This window comes from Rhinolophus sinicus, linkage group LG09 (assembly GCF_036562045.2).
Source record: "Rhinolophus sinicus isolate RSC01 linkage group LG09, ASM3656204v1, whole genome shotgun sequence".
Classification (NCBI taxonomy): Eukaryota; Metazoa; Chordata; class Mammalia; order Chiroptera; family Rhinolophidae; genus Rhinolophus; species Rhinolophus sinicus.
Genome location: NC_133758.1, coordinates 55,462,248 through 55,488,106, shown reverse-complemented (window position 1 = coordinate 55,488,106; position 25,859 = coordinate 55,462,248). Strand labels below are relative to the sequence as shown.

The 25,859-nt window shown below is 35.6% G+C and overlaps 2 protein-coding genes across 4 annotated transcripts in view; one reads left to right on the top strand and one right to left on the bottom strand.

Annotated features, from left to right (window-relative positions):
* Nucleotides 1-18,593, bottom strand: part of RNMT (RNA guanine-7 methyltransferase) — a 32,658-nt gene extending 14,065 nt beyond the window's left edge. For both annotated transcript variants that reach the window (XM_019718709.2, XM_019718710.2), the window contains exons 1-7: nt 18,511-18,593; nt 15,768-16,227; nt 14,224-14,359; nt 11,644-11,769; nt 9,289-9,401; nt 7,816-7,997; nt 7,351-7,515 (exon numbers count right to left, since the gene is read on the bottom strand). In XM_019718709.2, the coding sequence (XP_019574268.1) occupies nt 7,351-7,515; nt 7,816-7,997; nt 9,289-9,401; nt 11,644-11,769; nt 14,224-14,359; nt 15,768-16,007 (962 nt within the window). In that variant the 5' untranslated portion in view covers nt 16,008-16,227; nt 18,511-18,593. The remainder of the gene's footprint in view (nt 1-7,350; nt 7,516-7,815; nt 7,998-9,288; nt 9,402-11,643; nt 11,770-14,223; nt 14,360-15,767; nt 16,228-18,510) is intronic.
* Nucleotides 18,594-18,665: 72 nt separating this feature from the next.
* Nucleotides 18,666-25,859, top strand: part of FAM210A (family with sequence similarity 210 member A) — a 41,153-nt gene continuing 33,959 nt past the window's right edge. The window contains exon 1 of one of the 2 annotated variants that reach the window (XM_019718711.2): nt 18,666-18,906. The gene's annotated coding sequence lies outside the window, so the exon portion shown is untranslated. The remainder of the gene's footprint in view (nt 18,907-25,859) is intronic. The other variant, XM_074340429.1, reaches the window with a different exon arrangement.

Below are 25,859 nucleotides of genomic sequence, written 5' to 3'. Positions count from 1 at the left end.
ATATTAAGGCAGGATTCCCTGTAATTTGAATTAGCCCTCCTTGGAAAGATACCATGAGTAAAGATAAAAGTCTCTTCTACTCCAGGCAGTTCATTTTTTATCATAAATCTCCAAAATAAGCCTTTAGAAATGAAACCAAGTTTTACATCTAAAAAATAATTACAATTACAAACAACTAAAACTCAATCTGATCAATCTGAATAGATTTGTCATCATATAAAAGCTAGTATTATACTTTTGTTCAGTTTCTTAATAAAATGGTAAAAGGGCACCTCAAAAATCCCTACGCATTTTTGGATTCTGTCTCACCAAATGAAGACCTGTTTTGATAAATAACTTTCTAAAAATGTATGTATTAAAGTGATTGTGACTTTATATGTCTACCATCATTAAACAATTTAAGTAGAAAAGGTTGCTAGTGCTTGCTTCGTTTTTTTAAAAAAAGTTAAACTATTACGTATAAAATCACCAACTTTGTTAGTCAAAAACACCAAACTAACATATTAAACATATGAAACACACTAAAAATGTTTATTATTATTCTTTTATGAAGTTGAAGAGCAGCAACATTTCCCAAAAGTTCACTACTTTTAAGAATAAAAGTGGTTCAAATTTAATTTTACAGTTATAAATTGTGCACAGTATTTTCCTGTTTAGGCACTCTACTGAACTTTCTTATATTATTGTATAAACTTTTTATATATTGTAGAATACCTGAAAATCCTATACCCATAATTTTATAAGCTGACTATAACATAATTCAAATAATCACCAGCTAAAAGTAAGCAGGCAATAAAGCTTTTTTCCTCAGTTAAAAAAAAAACTTTTGGCTGAATTCCTGGGATGGGAGAGGGACTGGAGATTGAGTTCAAACAATCATGCCTGTGTAATGAAACTCCATGTTAAAACCCTGGACCCATGAAGTTCTGAGAGCTTCCTGATGGAGCCGTTGCTTCTTCATACCAGCTTTGAGTGTCACCGTTCCTCCAGACATACGCCCAGCATTCCCCAAGGAGAATAGGGAGACTGTGCAATTCAAATACAAAGGGCACATACTACGTAAGAACACCCAACAAAGACTGAGAGACATAGGGGATCTACCTAATACATCGAAGTAAACACAGAAAGACAGCCAGAATGAGGAGACAAAGAAACATGGCCAGATGGCTCAGTTGGTTAGAGTTCGAGCTCTTAACAACAAGGTTGCAGGCTCAATTCCCTCATGAGATGGTGGGCTGCGCCCCCTGCAACTAAGATAGAAAATGGCGACTGGACTTCGAGCTGATCTGTGCCCTCCACAACCAGATTGAAGGACAATGACTTGGAGGTGATGGGCCCTGGAGAAACACAGTTCCCCAATATTCGCCCCCCCCCCCGAAAAAAAAAGAAACATGTCCCAAATAAAAGAACAGAAGAAACCTCGAGAATTGGAACTAAATGAAACAGAGGTAACCAACCTATCAGAGACAGAGTTTAGAACATTGATGATAACAATGTTTAAGGAACTTCGTGAGAACATAAAGGATAGCGAAATCATAAAAACCAATCAGTTAGAACTAAAGAATACAATAACTGAAATAAAGAACACACTGAAAAGAATTACTCGCAGGTCACCCATGTGGAACAAAAAGAAAAAAGAATAAAAAAACAATGAAAATAGTTTAAGAGACCTGTGGGATAATGTCAAGTGCAAAAACATGCACATCATAGGAATGCCAAAAGGAGAAGAGAAGGAGCAAGGGATCGAGAACATAGTTAAAGTAATAATGACCGAAAACTTCCCTAACCTGGTGAAGGAAATCGACATACAAGCCCAGGAAGTGCAGAGAGTTCCAACCAAGATGAACCCAAACAGGTCCACACCAAGACACATTATAGTTAAAATAGCAAAGGTTAAAGACAAAGAGAGAATCCTAAAAGCAGCAAGAGAAAGACAGTAGTGTACATGCAAGGAAACTCCTATAAGACTATCAGCTGGCTTTTCTACAGAAACTTTGCAGGCCAGAAGGGAGTGGCAGGAGGTACTCAAAGTGATGAAAAACAAAGGCTTACAACCTAGATTGCTTTATCCAGCAAGGCTATCATTTAAAATTGAAGGAGATAAAGAGCTTCCCAGAAAAGAATAAGCTAAAGGAATTCATTACCACCAAGCCAGCATTGCAGGAAATGATAAAAGGGTTTCTTTAAGCAGAAGAAAGATGAAAACAATCTAACTAATGAAGACCAGAAATACAAATAACAAAATGGCAATAACTATGTACCTACCTATTACTAATAACTTTAAATGTAAATGGATTAAATGCTCCAATCAAAAGACACAGGGTGGCTGAGTGGATAGAAAACAAGACCCATGCATATGCTGTATACAAGAGACTCACCTCAGATCAAAAGACATACACAGGCTGAAACTAAAGAGATGCAGTAAGATATTTCATGCGAATAGAAATGAGAATAAACCTGGAGGAGCAATACTTCTTTCAGATAAAATAGACTTTAAAATGAAGAATATAATAAAAGACAAAGAAGGGCACTACACAATAATAAAGAGATCGATTCAACAACAGGACATAACCCTACTAAACATCTATGCACCCAATATAGGAGCACGTAAATACCGTGTTTCCCCGAAACTAAGACCTAGCCAGGCCATCAGCTCTAATGCATCTTTCGGAGCAAAAATTAATGTAAGACCAGGTCTTATATTAATTTTTGCTCCGAAAGATGCATTAGAGCTCTTGGTCCGGCTAGGTTTTATTTTTGGGGAAAGATGGTATACAAAACAGATACTGACTGACATAAAGACAGAGATCAACAGTAACACTATCATAGTAGGGGACTTCAACACACCACTAACAACAAGGGACAGATCCTCTCCAGACAGAAAACCAATATGGAAACAGTGGCCTTAAATGACACATTAGACCAGTTGGATTTGATATTTTTAGAGCATTTCACCCCAAAGCTGCAGAATATACATTCTTCTCAAGTGTACATGGAACATTTCCCAAGAGAGATCACATGTTAGGCCACAAAACAAGTCTCAATAAATTTAAGAAAATTGAAAGCACATCAAGAGTCTTCTCTGACAACAGTGCTATGAAATTAGAAATCAATCACAAGAAAAAAAACTGGAAAACACACAAATACATGGAGGCTGAATAACATGTTACTAAATAATGAATGGGTCAACAATGAGATCAAGGAAGAAATCAAAAGACACCTCAAGACAAATGAAAATGAAAACACGATGACCCAAAATCTATGGATTGCAGTGAAAGCAGTCTTCAGAGGGAAATTCATAGCAATGCAGGCCTACCTAAAGAAACAAGAAAAATCACAAATCAACAGTCCTTACACCTAACGGAACTGGAAAAAGAACAGCAAAATAAGCCCAAAGGGAGTACAAGGAAGGAAATAATAAAGATCAGAGCAGAAATAAATGAAATTGAGACCAAAAGAACAATATAAGAGATCAATGAAACCAAGAGCCGGTTTCTTGAAAAGACAAACAAAATCAACAAAACTTTAGCCAGATTAATCAAAAGAGAGAGAGAGAGAGGACCCAAATTAATAAAATCAGAAATGAAAGAGAAGTGACAACAAACACCATAGAAATACAAAAAAATTTAACAAAATACTACGAGCAATTATACGCCAACAAATTAGACAATCTGGAAGAAACGGATATTTTTCTAGAAGCATACAACCTTCCAAAGCTAATTTAAGAAGAAACAGAAAATCTGAATAGACTGATTACTACCAGTCAAATTGAATCAATAATCAGTAAGCTCCCAACAAACAAAAGCCCTGGACCAGATGGCTTTACAGGTGAATTTTACCAAACATTTAAAAAAGAATTATCACCTATTCTCAAAATATTTGAAAAAATCCAGAAGGAGGGAAGGCTCCCAAACTCTTTTCACGAGGGCACTATCACCATGAACCCAAAATTAGACAAAGACATTACACAACAAACTATAGGCCGAAATCCCTAATATAAATGTAAAAATACTCAACAAAATATTAGCAAACAGAATTCAGCAATACATTAAAAAGATCATCCACTATGATTAAGTGGGATTCATTCCTGGTAGGCAAGGTTTTTTCAATATCTGCAGATCAATTAACGTGATACACCACATTAACAAAATGAAAAATAAAAATCGTATGGTGACATCAACTGATGCAGAAAAAATAGATGAAAAAAATCCAGCAGCCATTTATGATAAAAACTCTAAACAAAGTGGGAATAGTGGGACTACATCTCAACATAATAAAGGCCACGTATGACAAACCCACAGCTAACATCATACTTAATGGGGAAAAGCTAAAGCCATTCCCCTTAAGATCAGGAACAAGGCAAGGTTGCCCACTTTCTCCACATTTATTCAGCATAGTTCTGGAAGTTCTAGTCACAGTAATCAGACAAGAAAAAGAAATATAAGGCATTGAAATTGGAAAGGAGTTAGTAAAATTGTCATTATATGCAGATGACATGATACTATATAGAGAGAACCCCAAAGACTCCACCAAAAAACTACTAGAACTGATAAATGAATTTAGTAAAGTAGCAGGATACAAAATTAATATTCAGAAGTCAGTTGCATTTGTATGCATCAATAATAAATTATCAGAAGGAAAATTAAGAAAGCTGTCCCATTTACGATTGCTTCAAAAACTATAAAATACTTAGGAATACGTTTAACCAAAGTAGTAAAAGACCTGTACTCAGAAAATGATAAGACACCGAAGAGAGAAATTAAAGAATATAGAAATAAATGGAAACACGTATCATGCTCATGGATAGTAAGAATTAATACAGTTAAAATGTTCATATCGCCTAAGGCAATATACATATTCAACGCAATTCCTATCAAACTACCAATGACATTTTCCACAGAAATAGAACATATAATCCTAAAATTTATATGGAACCATAAAAGACCTCAAATAATTACGGCAATCTTGAGAAATAAGAACAAAATGGGAGGTATCACCATACCTGACATCAAATCATACTACAAGGCTATAGTAATCAAAACAGCATGGTACTGGCACAAAAACAGACACATAGATCAATGGAACAGAAAGGAGAGAACAGAAATAAACCCGTACCTATATGGTCATTTAATCTATGACAATGGAAGCAAGAATTTACATTGTGGTAAAGACAGTCTATTCAATAAATGGTGCTGGGAAATCTGGACAGACACATGCAAAAAAATGAAGCTGGACCACCTCTTTACACAGGAATAAATTCAAAATGGATTAAAGAGTTAAATGCAAGATATGAAACCATAAAACTCCTAGAATATAGGAAGTAAATTTGCAGATATCACCCTTAGTAATATTTTTACTGATATATCCCCTCAGGCAAGGGAGGTAAGAGAGAAAATAAACATATGGGATTACATCAAACTAAAGTTTTTTTCACAGCAAAGGAAACCATCAATAAAACAAAAAAGCATTCTACTGAATGGGAGAAGATATTTGTCAATGATACATCTGATAAGGGATTAATATCCAAAATTTATAAAAAACTCATTCAACTCAACACCAAAAAAACCCCAAAACAACCCAATTAAAAAATGGGCCAAGGACATGAAGAGACTTTTAAAGAGAACATACAGATGGCCAACAGACATGAAAAAATGCTCAACCTCACTAATTATTAGAGAAACGTAAATAAAAACCACAGTGAGATACCACCTCACTCAGGTCAGAATGGCTATCATCATTAAATCAACAAATAACAAGTGCTGTCGAGGATGTTGAGAAAAGGGAACCCTGGTGCACTGTTGGTGGGATTGCAGATAGGTGCAGCCACTATGGAAATCAGTATGAAGGTATCTCAAAAAACCGGAAATGGAACTATCTTATAACCCAGCAATTCCTCTCTTAGGTATCTATCCAGAGAAATCCAAGAAACTAATTCGAAAAAATATATGCACCTCTATGTTTATTGCAGCACTAGTCACAATAGCCAACAACAACTGAAATGCCCATCGGTAGACGACTGGATTAAGAAACTGTGGTACATTTATACAATGGAGTATTACTTGGCCATAAAGAAGAATGAAATCTTACCGTTTGCAATGATGTGGATGGACCTAGAGAACATTATGCTAATTGAAATGTCAGACAGAGAAAGACAAATACCATATGATCTTACTTATACGTGGAATCCAAAGAACAGAATAAATGAGCAAATTAATCAGAAACAGTCTCATAGAGAAAAAAACTGATGGTTGCTAGATGGGAGGGGGGTGAGGATGAGGGAGAAGGTGAGAGGATTAGAAAGCACAAATTGGTAACCACAAGATTGCCACAGGGATACAAAAGACAGTTTGGGGAATATAATCAACAATGTTGTAAAGATTTGGTAGGGTATCCGATGGACACTTGTCTTATTAGGGAGACAACTCATGGGCGGTGTAGATTTCTGACCACTACAGTGTACACCTAAAGCTGAAGCTGAATAATACTGAATGTGAACTATATAATTTAATATATATATAGTCACAGGATGTGGAGTACCAGATAGGGAATAGAGTCAATGGAATTGTAACAGCTACATACGATGTCAGAGGGGTAGCATATTGGGGAAGGGAGTTTATCACTTTGTGAGGGGTGTAAATGTCTAACTATTACATTGTTTTGTACATCTGAAACTAATTAAAACAAAATACTTTTGTTTTTAAAAAGTAGGAAACCAAATTCGGTTAACTGTGACACGGCCTACATTTAAGTTGACTCTTGTACTCTCCCTATCAAGGAAAACTCCATGACCAAGGTTTCTCATAAGGCCTTGAAGCCTCACCTCAGATGAAGTGCGCTACCGCAACTCTCCCAGTGTCTATCGAGTCCCCAGGACTCCTAGGAATTCAAGTGCATGAATGAATACTTTCCTGAATCAGGATTTTATTATCAACATTACTTGCGAGCACATAGGCGAATTCAGAGCTATAGTGAAATGTAAAACAACTTTTAATACCCATCCCTGTCAAAAGGACTCATTTTATATTGCCAAGTTACTAGCAGTTATTTAAAAAAAAATCTTTTGATATTTGCAATGTCAAGTATTTTCTGTCACAAGCTGAAGGTAATAGGCTCTCTTTCTTACCTATAGGATAAAATAATTCCAGGAATAAAAGAAAAATAAATAAATAGGGCTGTATGGCACCAACGCTAGATTTGAGGTTAGCCCCTTTTTTTTTTTTTTTAAACAAGGCTATACCTTTTCATTGGGTCTCCTATAAAGTAAGGGATGATTAGAAATACTGGGTTTTTTTTTTTTTTTTCCTCTACAAAGGCAAAAGGAGAATAACAACAGATTAACAACATCCTTACTCAGTTAGCAATGGAAAATAGACCAAGAATTCAGGGACATCCACAACACCTTCCAATTTGAAGTCATATTTGCAGCCAAATAAAGGATAATTTCCTTTCTTCTGAAATTTGACAGTATATATTTCATTTCCAAATGATTCTGTTTCTGAAGTTTCAAGACGTCTTCTATAATGGTTATCCCGAAACCAAAATAAAAAGATTAAAACTGTTATTAACACAGGCTTATTTTGATCAGATTATGCATGTGAAAAACTATATGATGCAATTTTAAAAAGACAATTGACTTAAGCTTTTTAATTTAATTTGAGCTACTTTTTAGAAGCAATATACTAAAAGATCATTAACAATCTTTCTAATAATGTTTTTAAGTTTTATAAAAACTTTATTTCTGATAAACATTTGCTACTTTAAAATAAGCTTAACGCTCAGCACTTTGTAATTCACAATACATTTGAAAATACTTACATCAGTTCAAAGCTATTGGGAGTGGTACCAATAAAATAGCCTCCAGGGCTAAGTCTCTCACAAGCATTTCTGAGCATTGTGTCAGCCTGCTCATAGGACTCAAAAGAGTAATGACAGACAAACTGACAACTGCAGATGTCAAAGCACATTTCCGGGTCACGAAATTTGTCAATCAAAAGTTCCTAAAGCAAATTAAAATGGGCAAACATTTTGAAGTTAAGTGCAGCATAAAAAATTTTTAATCAATTAGTTTCTAGAATTAGGGTTCTTAAAATAAAAGTAGACACGCTCTCCAACTGATCTATCCTTTCCCTCAGTCTTCACTACCTTTCTCTTATGTATAACAAGGGTCATAATGAAATCATTCTTTCATTCTTGTTCAATAGAATTTGATTCCCATTTTCATAGTAATTTTAAAAACTAGGGATTCTGAAATCATCCTACATATCATCCAATATATCAATCATAGGTAACATTTAAAAGAGTCGATCCTTTCATTTGTTTTCATTTGAAAGCCAAAGTAGAATGACTTTGAACAATAACTTTAACACGTTGCGTACGGTGGGGTTTAAATCCCTCATACCCCTCTGTTCCGGCAGGTTTTTAAAAGAAACTACTTTAAAATGCACTCTTCTCTTTAAAGCGTAAATGCTTCTACGTCATTTATTATTTTTCTATAAATAATAGATTCTACAAATAAATTATTCTATAAATAATTATTCTACAAATAATTCAATAAAATATGCAAAGTAAAAAGAGTCAACAGTAAAAACGAGAATTCTCGTTATCCATCCTTAACGCATGGCTCAGAAAAAACGAAGATTCTCATGATCCGTACGCAACGTGTTAAAAAACATACAAAGCTGGCCTTATGGACATTTAAATATATATAAATACTAGTGTTTTTAAAAGTTTCCAACATTCTAGCAGTATACTACCATGTTTCCTCTCACTTTCAAAACTGCAAACAACATGTGTAGGATTAAAGGTAGCTCTAATAGCTTAATGAGCTCACAAAAGTCAAACAAAGAACATACATTTCAAGGTGAGACTTGCACCATTCAAGTGTCTCTGTAGTTCTTAAACTTCAGAGTTGTTAGGCAATTGAGAAGCAGGTAGAAGGTGAAATAAAACAGCCTCTAATATGTTGGGAAACTACCCTTATAAATTACAAGGTGAACAAAACATAAGTTCAGTTCTATTTCAAAATACTGTAAAATAAACCTTGCCCAAACAGAAAAGCAACAAGTGACTTCAAAAGTTCAAATTATTAAAAGCAAAAAATTCTCAAAAGCACTCAGGGGACCATTTAAAAAATTTATCACAACAGAATTTCTAGTTGAAACTGAAAATGCAAGGCCTAAGATTTTTAACATTTCAAAGCACATTTTCAAAAAGAGCTGATTTTTAAAACAAATTTTATCAAACTAAAAATATGAAAAATAAATTGATAAATTTTTAAAAACCTTGTACCTTTGAACAATCAGCAGTTATAAATTCTGCATTGAAAATATATTCATTATCACGACGATTTTTCATGTCCTCATACCGCTGCTGACATTGTTTGACAGAAACATCAGCAATATCTGGAAGGGAAAGGGGTGTTAGTGACTTGTCAACAAAGACCTGCAGAGAAAACAAAATGTAAATACAAAGATGGCACAAATCTAGACATTGATTTCAACTTAAACTTTGGTATGAAACCAAGTCTTAATACAAGCAAAAAGGTTCTATTTCCTTCAAAACAAAAAAGAAAGTCTTTGTTCGCATGTAAATGTCCTATCATTTTTCAAAAGGCATTAAAAGCTTTCTCAATAGATACGTATAACAGAAAAGTTCTGTGATGATTTTTAAATGCTTATTCAATGTTAAAAGCAGAAAGTTTAGATTCTAATTTGAATCATAAAACCTAATACTTTATACCCAGGTTTGGAAATGCCAAATTTATATTTGCTTAATAAAATGTTATTTGCCTTTTTTCCTGTATTGAGATTTGCACAGATGGAGCAAAAGCAATGGTGGGTAAAATACTGGCACCTTATTATGAATACAAGATAGTGGTAGCAAACGGTCCTGGTAATACTTATATTCTTCACCACTATAAACCAGCATGAGAAAAAAAAAAAAGCCAGTTCCATCTAAAAATATCCTTGAGAAAGCAGTAAAAATTAATTTTATTAAGTCTTGGCTCTTTTTAATATTCTATGTGATGAAATGGAAAATACTAAAACATTTCTGCTATATAACAAAGCTTGAACAGGACTGGTGTGATTGTATTATAAACTGTACTGGTCACTTTTCTCGTAGAAAATTGTTTTCACTTTGAAAGCACCATTGACAGATAAGCTAGGTATTCTGACTTGATAATCTGGCAGAAATTTTCTTGAAAATGAACAAAGTGAGCCTGTCATTTCAAGGAAAACAAAAGATGTATTTGTTACCAATGGTAAAATTTGAGCTTTCAAGTGAAAATTACAATTCTGAAAAACTTACACCTACCACCATGGGCTAGGCATCTTGCTATTACTTCTCTCATTGGTGGTGATACTAAACAAATGTGATTTCTTGACGTCAACATAGGAAGATTTGCATAACTTTACTGAACATTATTTTCCAAATATTATAAAATCTCACAGGGCCAAAGATTCATTCAAAGTGCAAGACAGACCAATGGATTTAAATGTAACAATACGAAAAGTCATTAATACATTTTCAGATTCCACACTGTGGATGTTTAAGGAACTACATACTGCTTGCCAAGTTTTGATGTAGTATCAAAGATGAACATCTTCAATTATCTGAAAAGACTATTAAAGTATTCCTTCATTTTACAACCACTTATTAAATAAAATACCAAATCACAACATAATGAATGCAGAAATAGGTGAGAGAATCCAGTTGTCCCCTTATTCCAGACTCTAAAGGAATTTGCATAAAATATTTTTAAAATGCCAGTCTTCTTACTAAATTTTGTTTTTTAATGGGTTAAAAATATTTCTTAAATTATCATTTTTAATTTTTACAGTCAATAGATATAACCATACACAAAAGTTTTCTGGGGTCCTCAATCATTTTAAAGAGTGTACAGTGGTCATAAAACCAAAAAATTTGAGAAGTGCCAATGTAGGCAACACTTCATAGGTTGTGCTGTATACTTCCTGTTACTTATCACATTGGAAGAACATAATGCCTGCTTGTTCCACTTTAGTGTTAAGACTGACTAGTGGGTTCAGGTGCTTTCAACCTTTCATCTAATAGCTTTAGCATCTTTTTATGATTGTTGCTTAGATCTATTATTTCATCAGGGTGGAAAAATCGTGATTTTCATCATTCCTCCTGCACTTATTACGATTTTTCAAGAAAGAGGAACTTCCCTTTTCAATCATTTGGTTACCTTGAAATATGGTTCATACAAGGTTGGGAAGATAAATACTCAATCCCCACCTCCCCACTTAATTTATGAATTTCAGAATAATGAGTAAATTTCCTAGCACCCTCCAAGGATAAACAATAAGATTTTTTCCCTCTATTTGATGTATTGCCATCCACTCTGATCACTATTTTTGTTGATGAAATTGTGTACTTTAGACATGACTCTAATCATCTTTAATTGCTTCCTTTCTTTTAAGAAGAACAAGTTATCCCAGGCTAATTAACCATACTATAACACCGTTAATAAAATCTGATATTTTAAAAACACCCACCTCATGAGTAGCACCCAGATATACTGTCATAGGTATTTTAGTGTTGCACTGATAATGAGATCCTTTTTATTTTCCATTTCCCTGACTGACTACAAATTATTATTTTCCCCATTATTTATCTTACCAGTACAAACTAGCTTGTTAATTCTTCCCTTTTTCCACTTGAGCAAATCTCCACCTTTACCACATCCCAGGTCCAAAACACTGATATCACGTTTTTTTTTCTGTCGCAAGTTTTCTAAAAATTCCCCTAAGAAAGAAATAAATCACAGTAAATGGTCTCCTCCATTTTTACTAAAGCATAAACTCTTGCCCCTAATAACCTATTAACTTCTGCCTGACACGTAATACAAATTGTTACATTTTCATTTTTCTAATTCATAACCTTCGGTAAATGTTTCAAAATATGACTAAGAGTTAATTAACTTAAACTTCTAGCATTAAAGATGAAAAAAACATGTGTCTGGTATCTTTGAAACTTAAGATAAGGTTTTAAATGTTACTTTCACAATCTGATTCAACATTAAATAGCAGATATTTTAAACTCTAATTAATACAAGACTCAATTGTTCATAAAAAAAATATTCATAGTTTTTTGTAGTTTTCTCTTTCCAAAATGAAGTATTTAGCTAACTATACACTTAAGTTAATCAAAATAATTATGAGGTAAGAGTGCTTGATTTTCTCAAAAGATATCAGGCTTACCACTAAAAGAAATACAAGAACTAGTCAAAAAACTATACATACCTCTTAATTTTGCTATCATCAGAATTCTTAAGTACTCTGAAGTAAAAATGGAATCGTTCATCCCAATCTACGAAATCATATTAGTAGCCAACAAATAGTATCATAGGTGCCCATATATCAATAGCCAAATGCTTCAAATATCAGTTAAAGGCATCTTAATATTTTTAGACAACTGAAGTATTCAGCAATTCTAAAACTTGATACAATATGGCATCCTAGATTTACTCTTCCTATCTTTATCACTGAGTTTAACTATTTCATGTGTGTACTATTTTGACTGCTAGTCTATTCTGTATAAATGCTTCTGTCTTTCACTGTCCACAGTATCTCAATTTCAATAGAAGTGCAAGTGTTCCATATTTAACTTTCTGTGATGACTCTTAAGAAAACAGCATAAAAAATAACACTGAAAGAGTGAAAAGCAACTATTATAAAATCTCTTTATTTTCATACAGTAAGACTAATGAGGTGGGTAATCATTATGAAACATTACTGAAAGATATCTTCATCATATTCAAGAATAGTACAACTATTTACTAAGCTATAAGCACCAAAAAGAAAGAGAAAATGAATGACAAAGAATGGGTGTTGAGAAGAGAGAGACAAAAGCCAGACAGGAGCTTGGCATATACCAAGCTTGCATCAGAACCAGAAAGACAGGTGCAGATGGCAGAGCACCCACTGAGAGAGTTGCTGGAACAGCTGAGGAAGGAAAATACCATAAATATTCTGAGATCCATTTTTGCTAAGTTTGACTTAAGTCTTTCAATGAATAAATACATAAATAAAAGATACATCATTTGAAAATATCCAATGATAAGTTATCTGCATTAGTGGATCTGCATAGGAAAAGAAAAGAAATTAGGACTAGGGTCCAAAGATTACCTTAAAAGTATAGGCTAAAAATGACATATTAAAAAAAAAAAGAAAGAAAGAAAAAAGAAAGCTGACACTCAGTTACCCTACCTGACAACTGGCAGAATGAAATAAATCATATTTTTGTAATAAAACATGAATATTAAAAAATAGAAAATATTAAAATGTGCTTGAAAAAAAATGAGCCTAGTTCCCACTCCTAATACTACTCAGAATGTCTAATTTACCTTTAAAAATTAGTAAATTATCATCAAAACTAGTAAGAAGTGCCCATAATTGGCATTTTATTCTTTCCAGTGTAACCAAGAAAGCATTCTCACTTTTCCTGAGGCTGGCTTTAAAACACAAAAATAGAAACAAATAATCTTACTGTGAAAAACTTCAAAATACACTGGCTTTTAAAAATTCTAAACTCTTATGTAAGAGTCTAGTAAATGTACTAGATCTACAAAGCAATAAATATATCCTAGAAATAAATCATATCTCTTCCACTGACTTACACTTTAATTTCAAAGATGAGTTTCTATAGAAAAAATGCTGGCTCCAAAAAATTGAATGTCTTCATCAATCCTCAACAAAATTTATTTCTCCTCAGACACCATACAAGAAAGATAAGTTCAATGGACAACCAACACACAGGACCTTTACCAACTCATTAAAGGCCTAGAGATAAAAAAAATCATAATATTGTCCAGTTTCTTGACTTAATGGAACCTGAATGTTTAATCCAACAATATGTCATTGTTTCAGAACTATCAGAGAGAAACAGAATAATTACTTAATAGCACTAGGTAACCTTAATTCTAAGTATGAAAGGAGCACACTAGTTAACTGTTCAACTTACTATCCATTAGACATTCATTAATATCTTACGTAGTCAACCAAAAGTGAATATGAAAAGAATTTATCTTAAAGGCAGTTTTAGTTTTGGCTCCAATTCTATAAAGCCAAGGTTTGATAATTAAATGCAAAGGAATTAAAAATCTAGCATCTTGGTGTATGATTAACCATGGGGGGAGGGAAGAATGAGACATAAGATGAAATAAGAAATTCCAAACTATAAATAAAATAACAATCATACCAATGAGGACGCTTTTCATCCAATTATTAAAGTTTCTTAGGTAAAAAATACGACTTTGACTACGCTTCTCCAAACCAACTTCCTGAAGTTCATTGTAATGGGCAGCTACTGCTGAGCTGTGTCCTTCTTCCAATGTCTGAAAATAAAAGAATGTAACAAAATTAAGAATCAGAACATGGTAAAAAAAAAAAAAAAAAGCCTCAAAGAGCATATGACCTATAAAGGATAAAATACTACTGAAATTGGTAAACTTCATTAAGCAATGGCATTAATCACAGAAATCCCACTAATTATAATCAGATGTAAGACTTGTTTTCCCCTGTTCCCTGGGTTTAAAAACATCTCTAGGTTTAACATTTTCGTCTTGATCTTTCATTGGTACAATTTTGGTATCAATGTCTTAATAAAACACTCTTCCAGAGTTCTGATTTATTCAGTTCAATAAATGCCAGTCAGTAGATGGGGTTCCTACAAGAAAATAAAATAGGCATGTTATATATATATATATATTACTATAAAATAGTTGTGGGCATTAAATGAGATACACACAAAGGGATAAGAACTCAATGCTATGTTCAGTGTCAGTGATTTCTATTATTATTTGCTATTAATCTAATTCACCATTTTCAATTTGTGCTCCCTACTTAAGGACCTAAGCAGTCTGCAAAAATGCCATGGTAGGAAAAGGGCTTCAGATCCCTCTCATTTCCTTGTTCAACAAAAGTGATTCACCTTTTACCTATTTCACATATCAGGTTTAAGATTTTCACTTGAGAAAAGGGTTCTGCTGCTAGTGTAAGTTGGAAAACCACATTTATAATGCAAGCTCCTCTCTGTTACAAGGATTTACACTCTACTAAAGGTCAAATGCCTGGCCAATCTGCCACTTTCCTCTTCAGGGTTGGTGGCAGAATTTTACTCATTCATTGAAGTTCTCTTTCCCTCCAAATCCAGATTCTGCTTCAGATGCCTTCACAATATGGTAGTCCCAGACCAAAATAACTTGCTAACCCTTGCTCTATAGTATCCCTTCTAAACATCCCTGCTTTTGCATCCACTTAGTAGCTAAAACTCTATGTAACTATCCCAATAAGAAGTCGAAAACAAGATAGTGAAAGGAAGTGCATTAAGAAAGGACTGTAAAGCGGGGTATGATTTTGAAATTTATCATTTTAAGTGATAATGTCAACTACTTCAGATATAAAAAAGAGCCAAACAATAAAGGAAGAAAAAGGTAAATCATCTGGACCCCATACTCTTGTCTTTTTTAAAACACTAAGAAAATGCAAACTATAAGAACTAGCTTTCTAGTAAAATAAGTTTCTAGTAAAATAAGAGTTCTCAAATAACATAAAAATATCTCAGCAGAAGTTTCACCTAATAAAAACAATTAAAATATAAATGTTAAAAGCCTACTCTACCTTAACACAATATCCATTAAAAAAGAACACTCTTAAGTTATGTTTAAAAAAACAGTATTATCTCACAGATGCTCCACATTTGACATATCCCATTATGAATAAAAGAGAAAACATTCAACATACTTTTTGCCTTTCAGGAACATCCTCCAGGTCTATTTTTCTCCTTTCCTGAGTGCCATATCCAGTAGAAGCTTCATCTTTTGAAAAATCATCAGTTTCCTTTCTTCTTTTCCTTGAAATGCCTTCATCATCACCAGAACCTTTTTCCTCTGAGACAATTTCAGTATGAAGTTTTTTTTTCTTGGATGGAGTGTCTTCTCCACAACTAGAACTTTCCTTTATAAGACCATCTGCAAACTCCATTTTTCTCCTTTTTGGTGTGTCTACTTGCCCACAGGTAGGAACCGTTTCAGAAAGCCCAATCCCAAGAGTGATTGTGTTTTTATTAATACTGAATGAAGAATCTGTTTCTGAGTCTTTCGATGTGTTTATCTCTTCAAGGGAGATCTTTTTATATTCCTGTTTTTGGAGAATATTCCCTTTTGGATTACTTAAACAGATGGTACAACTTCATGTACTAACACTGAAATGGCAAAAATTTGATTTTACTTATAAACCACTAATGCTAAGACTTTAAAACAATTTTAAACAAAAGCAAGCAATTTCATTTCAGTAATCAACTGGTAGTTTTAGAAAACCTCATTATAGAGACTACTGAAAATAATGTTGATATATATTAAAATCAATTTCTGAATATGCTAATGTGGTAGTACTAATTATAATCCCCAAACACTTCCACAATCTTATCCATAAAAGTCACTACTGATATTAAAACTGACAAATGAAGTGGGGGTATACAAGTTCCTTTTCTATTCTGATCCTTACTCTGTAGCCTTGGTTCCCAAATTGTGTGCTGGGCACTCTAACTCACATAGACACAGCAGGATATTGAAAAACTTTATAGGAACCACAATGATATCTAACATCTGGAAGATTATCACAGATACAACTTCAAGTAGAGCACAGTTTCAACTGAGCATATTACATCACTTTCAATGACATCATAACTTTGTGTAGCTGAGATTTTTGTGGTACCAAAGAAAATGAGTGTTAAACAGGAAATGGAACTAGTGATGTTTCAAGACTTGATTAGCTGTTCAGTACGTAACATTGTGTACAGATTCCATTAGTAAGGACTTGTGGTTAACTAAGAGTTAAACATAAATATTTTTTCTTTCAATTTGTGTGTTATTTTCTAAAATAAAGTTGTTAGGACATAAATACTTAAATTCTTTGCACTAAACTACTTGTAAGTTACACTGTTAGGTATTTCTTTCGGCATAGAGATACTGAAAAAAAAAATCAGAGATACTAGGGGCACCAATTACAGGAAATGTCTGGGAACTTACAGTTGACTTCCGAGAGCCCTATTTTGTAATAGGCGTCAGAATTAGGTAGAAAGTGAAGAAAGTGGCAATGTCTTTGGACAAGAAGTTTCAAGACTCAGTCAGCAACTTAATGACCATTAAGTCTCTTTCAAATGCCCTTAGGCCTATGTATAAAATGGGATGGAGAGGAAACTATTTAGTCGACAGGAATTCTTACAGTAATCCTTTTATTATCATTCAACAAATTTACTGAACCTCTACAACAGAGGCGCTCAATGAGGCACTGTGTGAAATTTGTCTTCAAGGAACTCACAGCTTATTATATACCACTATTAAAACTTTAGGCTGTATTATTCAAAACAAATGGAGAACAGAAATACAAAAATCAGTTAGATTCAGTAAATTCAGAATCTGAAAGTTATGAAGAGGGTAAAAGTCTTTTGAGTAAAAAAATGGAATAAGAAATAAAGTTGCTTAAGGAAATGGGTAAAAAAAAAAAGTCATTATAGACAGGGAAGGGTTTCAAGGGACATGAACTTTACCCAAGGTTTGAGGTAACAAAATACCAAAACATGCCAAAATAGGAGGAGCTGAATTAGAGGAGGGGAAAAAAATCACCCAAAAAGTATTTCGCAGAATGACTACTTAAAATGGTTACCTAGTAAAACGGACCTTGGAATTATCAAATCCCTGTCGTCTCCTGTCATTTATTTCCCAAAGGAACAGAAAGAGGTTTTACATTGAAGTAGACCAATATGGTTTATCATCTTTAGCAGTAATTAATGCTGAAACTAGTACTGGGAATAGGTGTGAATTTTATTTATAAGTAACTGTTTCCACAGATGAGATGTCATAGAAACAATCAATTCGGTCAGAATAAACGACAGAGAATTCCAAACGATGGCTGGGTAAGAATGTTTGAAACCTAGCGTCAAAGAGGAATAATAAACTCCAAACACGAGAGCTCCCTTCAGAATCCTCGAGGAAGGAGCTTAGGGAAGAGTCCACTGGCATCGAGATGGATATGATAAAGCAGGCATTTCGGTCGGGCTTTCCAGTCACACCTCTGAGGCAAGCGACATCTCAGTCATTTGTTTCTCAGAGAACAACCGAGTAGGGCGCCAGGGCCGCCAGGCTTAAACTCAAGCTAGACAAGCTCTACGCCCCAACCCGCCAGTTAGACGGGGTCAACCCGGGGGCCCAAGAAGATGCGACAAGCAAGAAGGGAATTCTTCAGCCAAGTTCATCCTCTTCCGTCATTGACGCAGCCTAGCTCTTAACTAAACCTCCGGCCCAGGTTTCTAATCCTCAGCTCAAGACACACAGACAAGACACACAGACGCTTCATCTGACACCTCCTCCCTAGCCAGCCCGCTCAGCGAGGCCCTGGGGTGCAGCCTGATACAGCCCTTCCACCTCGACTGCGGTGGAGGACCTAGAGACAAAAGGAAGGCTGGAGCTCCAGCCACCACACTCACCGACACAGGGACCCACGGTTCTGTTTGCGGAAGCGGCGAGCCGCGCCACGCCACGCGTGCGTTGTTACGCCATTTCCGGGGCGTGTGCTGCTCACGTGATGCCGCCCTCGGCAGAGAGTGGAGCGTCGCACACCTTCCCACCGGAACTACGAGTCCCGTGGTGCCGCGCAGCGGCGTGCTGAGGGCCGCACAGAGCGTTCACGGGCGGTCTCGAGCACATTGCTAGTGGGCGCGGCTGGCTGGGCTGGGGCTGGGGGGAGGCGAGCGCCCACTGAGTCCCGCGGGGTCCAGCGCTGTGGTCATCGCTCGGCCAGGTCACTCTGCTGAGTGACACCGCCGTGGTATCTGAGGAGGTGTCGTCCGGCCTGTGCGTCGGCGGCCTCAACGTCCTAAGAGGTAACCTGGGCCCAAGACCTCTAAGGGACATCGGGAGGGGTGGTGAGGGCACCTTCAACGCGGTGCACCTTGGGGAGCAGACCCCGGGCGGGAAACCGACTACTGCTGTGGCAGGGGTGCGCCTGCGGGGTGGGTGGGGAGGCGGGGGTCATCCACACTCGCCCCGCCACCCTTTGCTGCCGAAAGAGGTCACCTCCGCCCTTTTCTGTTGGGCCAGTGTCCTGGCAAATCCTGCCTTCTGCTGTAACCTTTCACCCTCTGCTCTTCCCTCCCACGGAAGTCTGATGAGGAGGGGCCTGGGTGCTCCTGCTCTCGGAGTTGTTTTAAGAATGAGCAACAAGGTACCTTCTCTTTAGGGGCCGGCAGGTCATTCCTTATCGCCGTATTTGGGAAGCCGTGCCATACCTTCCTCTAAGGAGACCTTTCTTAGCTGTCAGATTCTGGAGAAAGGGGCAGCCCATACCTATGCTTGAGAAATGCCTCAAGGTGTAGAATTCTGTGTGGGATGGTTGGGGGAGACACTTTCTTTGTCCATCGCCCTCTCCTCTCCCCCGCTCCCCCCCCCCCCGATTTCCACTGGAGAGTCGAAGGCACCTACTGTATTGAAACGGAATGCTCCATAGTTCAATGCTTTCTTCCTGACATTAGGGTAAAAACCGTACCTGTGGACTAAGATAATTGATGTGTGTACATAGTAACGTTATGTTGTGCCTTAGCACTTACCCACCTTAAGGGTGTAAAAACGTGATCAGATATACAGTCCATCCTGCATTATTCTTTACCAAAATTGATCCCTTTAAAAGCAACTTTGAAAATGTTTTACTAGCCTGCCTACTTGTCAGTAGGCATAGTTATATTAATGAGTAGACTTCACTTTGGGGAAGGCAATATTTGCAGCACGTTTACAATCCAGTTACTTCTAAAATGTGGGCATTAACCATTTTGACTTTGTTGACCCCTTATAAACTTTGGACCAAGAATGAATCCGATTTTTAACAAATGAGGATGAGCCATCAATTTCAGATGACTGGTTGTATTTTTATTATATGCAGTGAGCCTAGGTTGAGAACTTCAGTTCATGAATATTGACAACTGCAAACGTACGAAATTGAATGTACTATTTAGGCACCCAGGCATTAGAACTAGGGAATTACATAACCCATATTTGCTGGTTCTGATGACAAAGTTCTTGAGATAATTGCAGTTGTAATTTCAGGAAAAATGAGTAATTTTGACTTTTCAAGAAATTTTCTCATTAGAGTAAAAGCTTCTTAACTCTGTGTTTATACAAACTCCACCATGAGTTAGTGTTGTGCATGAGATATATAGAGCTCACATTTTGTAGTTTTTATAAAACTTAACTGGAAATCATGTAAATTCAGTTGAGAATAGAACTCTTGCAGATAGTAATAATAGAGGGTAAATGGACCAGATAAAAATGTTTTGAAAGTTACCATTGGTATTATTTTCCCCATTATTGCATGGTTTTCTGGAAATTGAATTAAAATTGTAATAGCTAATGTTTTAATACCTTCTATATGCCTGATTAAGTGCTTTACACATTTGACTCATTTAATTTTTACATAATCCAGTGAGGTAGTATGATTATTTTTGTTTTATACATGAAGATTAAATAACTTGGCCAAGGTCATGCAGCTTGGAATTAGTGGAACTAGGATGTGGACTCAGACAGTCTAGCTCCAGAGACCAGACTCTATGCTAGTATTGAAATAGTGCCTGCTGGAAGGCCAAACTCAGAACTGGAAGTTGACTGACATATAGTAGATTTTCAGAAAATGTTTTGATACTTCTTATGCTTGGGTTATTATGTTCAGAGAGCAAATAGCTGGACAAAGATGTTATCTTGCTAGAATGTGAGATACATCTGGACAGGATCATCATTTTGTTCAGGGATGTAACCCAGGTGTCTTCAGCAGTGCCTGGCACATAGTGGATGTTTATTGAATGAATGAATTGCCAAGAAAAGTTTTTAAAAATATTTTTAATAAGGACAGACAGGAATTATTTCAACCCATTTATAAGATTTCTTTATGTGCTGTTTTGATTATTTGGCCCATTATTCACCTACTCACCCTATCTGGTTTGGATTTCTTCTGGTTTGGATTATACTTCATCAGTGAGAGAAAATAAAATAGTAATTTGTAAGGTTTTTTTGGTCAGAGTCAAGTCAAGCAACAGATTCAGTAGATACCATCCCTCTTTTTAAAGTCATTAATTTTCAAAGTGAGCTCACTCTGACTTGTAATTTTAAAGTGTGATTTCTGTTGTAGAGTTGAAAATCACATTTTTGAAACATAAACACTGTGTTAAAAATGTAGATACAATGTTATAGCTTCCTAAGAATGATGTTCTTGGAGGTAGGAAAGAGGTGGTTTATGGAAAGTTTGTTTCTCCAATAAGTCGTTTTTTGTTTGTTTGTTTTTAAGTACACCAGTGAACATTTATTTAGAAGGAAAAACAAATTGCAAAAAGTTGACAAATACCTAATTTTAATTTCCAATTGTGTATTCTTAGAATGTAGAAATAAAATAGATATTTCTGATTGACTTTGTTTTTTTTAACATTTTTTAATTAGTTTCAGGTGCATAAAACAATGTAATAGTTAGACATTTATCATTTATATCCCTCACACAGTGATAACCCCCCTCTCCCCATCCACTACCCCTCTCACATGGCACAGAGCCATTACATTTCCACTGTCTCTATTCCTAATGCTGTACTCTGCTTCTTGTAATTTTATATATATATATATATATATATATATATATATATATATATATATACACACATATAAAATTATAGTTGACATTAATTATTGTTCAGCTTCAGCTTCAGGTGTACAGTGCAGTGATCAGGCCTGATCCAATAAGTTTTGGAGGAAGGATTATCCCTCTTGTCCCCTCACAAAGTGCCCTCACTAAAAATTTACTGCCTTTTTGGAGTACATAAGATATTCTTGTTTAAAAGGTCTTTTCTATGGTTGAAAATAAGACTTGGTTGAGAAATCTCTACGTTTAGTAGTACATACGTGTGTCTATTAGTTTTATGTTAACTTGACTAGGCTGCAGTACTTAGTTATTTAGTCAAATGCTAATCTAGGTATTACTGTAATGGTATTTTGAAGATGTGGTTAACACATCTACAATCAAATGACTTTAAGTAAAGGAGATTACCCTCAATAATGTGGGTGGACCTAATCCACTCAAGTGAAGGCCTAAATTTCAAACTGAAGTGTCTCAAGAAGAAACAATTCTTCCTCCAGACTAGTATTTGTTTCTGCCCGAGTTTCCCCGCCTGCAGATCTGCCCTACGCATTTCAGAGTTGCTAGCCCCACAAATGCATGGGCCAATTCCTTAAGATAAATCTATATCTATCTGTTTAGATAAATAATCTAATAGATTTCTAATAGATAGCAATATATGTTTATCTAAAGAGAGATAGCTAGGTATAGATATAGATATTTTTATATTGGTTCTGTATGTCTGGAGAACCCTATCTGATTCAGATTTTGATACTGAGAGTGGTTTTAGAGAAACGTAATTTTAAGGATGAGTTTCCTGAATTACTTATGGTATTTCTGGAATTGGTTCCTGAATCTGATTAAATTTAAAGGCACTAATGATTATTTCCAGAGGGCACTGATAGTCCAGGGTGTGATGTGACAGTAGAGACAGGGTCTTTTATAAGTATTTGAGTAGGAGTATCTAATGGTGATATTTTGTGTATCATCATGTATTTGATGACTTAAAACATTTTTATCAAATTAACAAGTATAATGAGACCGGTTGCTCCTAACTGTGTTGGAAAAAGTGGGGAAATAATAGGTTAAGCTTAGATCTTTAAATTCCCAGCTCAAGCTGTACATAATTGACCTGAAAATGTCTGTATCTTCTCTAAAGAAATGCTTCTCTCTTGTAACCACAGAGCTGAGATTACTGAAACCAAACCCAGTTTCATCCTGCAAGGTGACTGAAAATGCAAAATGAATTCCCAATCTAATAGGGTGTCTGCTGTTAAAATGAGGGCATGAATTGAGAAGGAATGAGATCCTTAAATTTGGAATGGTGTACTGAACCCCTAAATTTTGATCAGTCTTCTTTGCCAGTAGAAACAGTTTTTTCACTCCTGTTTGAGGAATTTAACCCTACTTTGCCTGAAGAACCTGTAATGGCCTTTCCAGAAGTAATTGCTTTGCAAGACATTGCTGATTGTCCTCAGGAACTACGCGTACCACTCACTCACCCTTGCTCCTAGACCTATAACTAGACTCAAGTCCCAGCAGGCCCTCAAGGGTCAGCTACAAAGTGTGACCCATGAGGAAATGTACTGCACACTTAAAAACTGCATGATTTTTTCTGATTTACACAGATATAAATCTGGGGAATATAGTGGGAATGAATATTAAGGGTGTGGAATAATGGTGGAAGGAAAATAAAGTTGGATCAGGCCAAATTTATTGATATAGGACCACTAAGCAGAGATTCTGGATTCACTGTTGTAGCTTGAGGAGTTAGAAAGGGCTCTAACAGTTTGTTCATTTGGCTGAAGTATGGACCAAAAGGTGACCTAGCTAAATGAAGTTAAAATGCCATACCTGCCTTGGTATACCGTAGAGGAAATGATCCAAAGGCTTATTAGGGAGAGTGGAACGGTGAAGTGGATTTATCATTAAGGCCTGCTCACCCACCTTGGGAGGGTCCAGAAGAGATATCTTTCACCATGACTCTGAGAAGTAAATATGTGAGGGGAGCCCCAGCATTCCTGAAGAGCTCTATGATTGCTCTTCTCTGTAAATCAGAAATTACAGTGGGAACTACTGCTACTGAACTGTGGATCCTTAAAATCCTTTTAAGGATAATTGGAAATCGGGTCGATATTACAGAGGGACCTATTTTTCAAATTTATTTTTTGAACATTATAAATGCTTTTTTTTCCAATTACCGTTGGCATTCAATATTATTTTATATTAGTTTCAGGTGTATAGTATAGTAATTAGACATTTATGTAATTTACTAAGTGATCCCCTTCATTAGTACCCACCTGGCACTCTATATACTTATTCCTGTATTATTGACTATATTCCCTATGCTGTACTTTGCGTCCTGTAACTATTTTTTTGTAACTACCAGTTTGTACTTAATCCCTTCACCTATTCACCCTCCCCCCATCCCCAACCCCATCTGGCAACCATCAGTTTGTTTTCTGTATCTATGAGTCTGTTTCTGATTTGTTTGTTCGTTGATTTTGTTCTTTAGATTCCACATATAAGTGACATATGGTATTTGTCTTTCTCTGTCTGAGTTATTTCACGTAGCATAATATTCTTTAGATCCATCCACGTTGCAAGTGAACATTTTTCATTATTTTTATGGCTGAGTAATATTCCATTGTGTATATTTACCACATCTTCTTTATCCAGTCGTCTATTGATGGGCACTTAGGCTGCTTCCACATCTTGGCTGTTGTAAATAACACTGCAGTGAACATAGGAGTACATCTATCTTTTTGAATTAGTGTTTTGGATTTCTTTGCATAAATACCCAGAAATGGAATGGCTGGGTCATAAGATAGTCCTATTTTTTCATTTTTTGAGGAACCTCCGTACTGTTTTCCACAGTGGCTTCACCAATAGTGCATGAGGGTTCCCTTTCTCCTCATCCTTCCCAACACTTGTTGTTTATCGATTTATTGATGATAGCCATTCTGACAGGAGTGAGGCGATATCTCATTGTGGTTTTTATTTGTGTTTCTCTAATGATTAGTGACATTGAGCATCTTTCCATATGTCTATTGGCCATCTGTATGTCCTCTTTGGAGAAATGTCTATTTAGATCCTCGGCCCATTTTTTAATTGAATTGTTGTGGTGTTGATACATACGAGTTTCATACATATTTTGGATATTAATCCCTTATTGGATGTATCATTGGCAAATACCTTTTCCCATATCTTCTTCGTATGTGCCAGCCAGTCTTCATTTTGTTGATAGTGTCCTTTGCTGTGCATACGTTTTTTAATTTGATTATCCATATTTATTTTTTCTTTTGTTTCCCTTGCCTGAGGAGATATGTCAAAAAAATATTACTAAGAGCAATGTCAGAGAGTTTACTGCCTATGTTTTCTTCTAGGAGTTTTATTGTTTTGGGTCTTACATTTAAGTCTTCAATCCATTGTGAGTTTATTCTTGCATATGGTGTAAGAAGGTGATCCAGTTTCATTTTTTGTGTGTATCTGTCCAGTTTTCCCAGTGCCATTTATTGAAGAGACTGTCTTTAACCCATTGTATGTGTTACCCTACTGTATATTCTTGTCATAGATTAATTGACCATATAGGTATGGGTTTATTTCTGGGCTCTCTATTCTGTTCCTTTGATCTATGTGTCTGTTTTTATGCCAGTACCATGCTGTTCTGATTACTATAAACTTGTAGTATAGTTTGATATCAGGTAGTGTGACACCTCCAACTTTGTTCTTCTTTCTCAAGACTGCTGTGGCTATTCGAGGTCTTTTGTGGTTCCATATAAGTTTTAGGATTATCTGTTTTAGTTCTGTGGAAAATGGCATAGGTATCTTGATAAGGATTGCATTTGAATCTATGGATTGCTTTGGGTAGTATGGACATTTTAATGATGGTAATTCTTCCTGTTCGTGAGCATGGTATATGCTTCCATTTATTTGTATCTTCTTCAATTTCCTTCTTTAACAAGGGACCTATTTTCTCAATGGCATATTCGTATGCTAAAGGAAAGAAGCCAAAGGAGAAGGCAGTTGAAATGCAGGAAAGATAATAGCAGTAAAGAAATACAAGGAAAATGTGGTTGAGCAGAGTCTTAGAAAAGACAGGAAGAGGTTAGCTCTAGAACACAAGTGGAGGACTGGCCTTTGAATGGAGGGACAGTTCATTTTCTGAGGAAGGAGTTAATGGATTCTGGG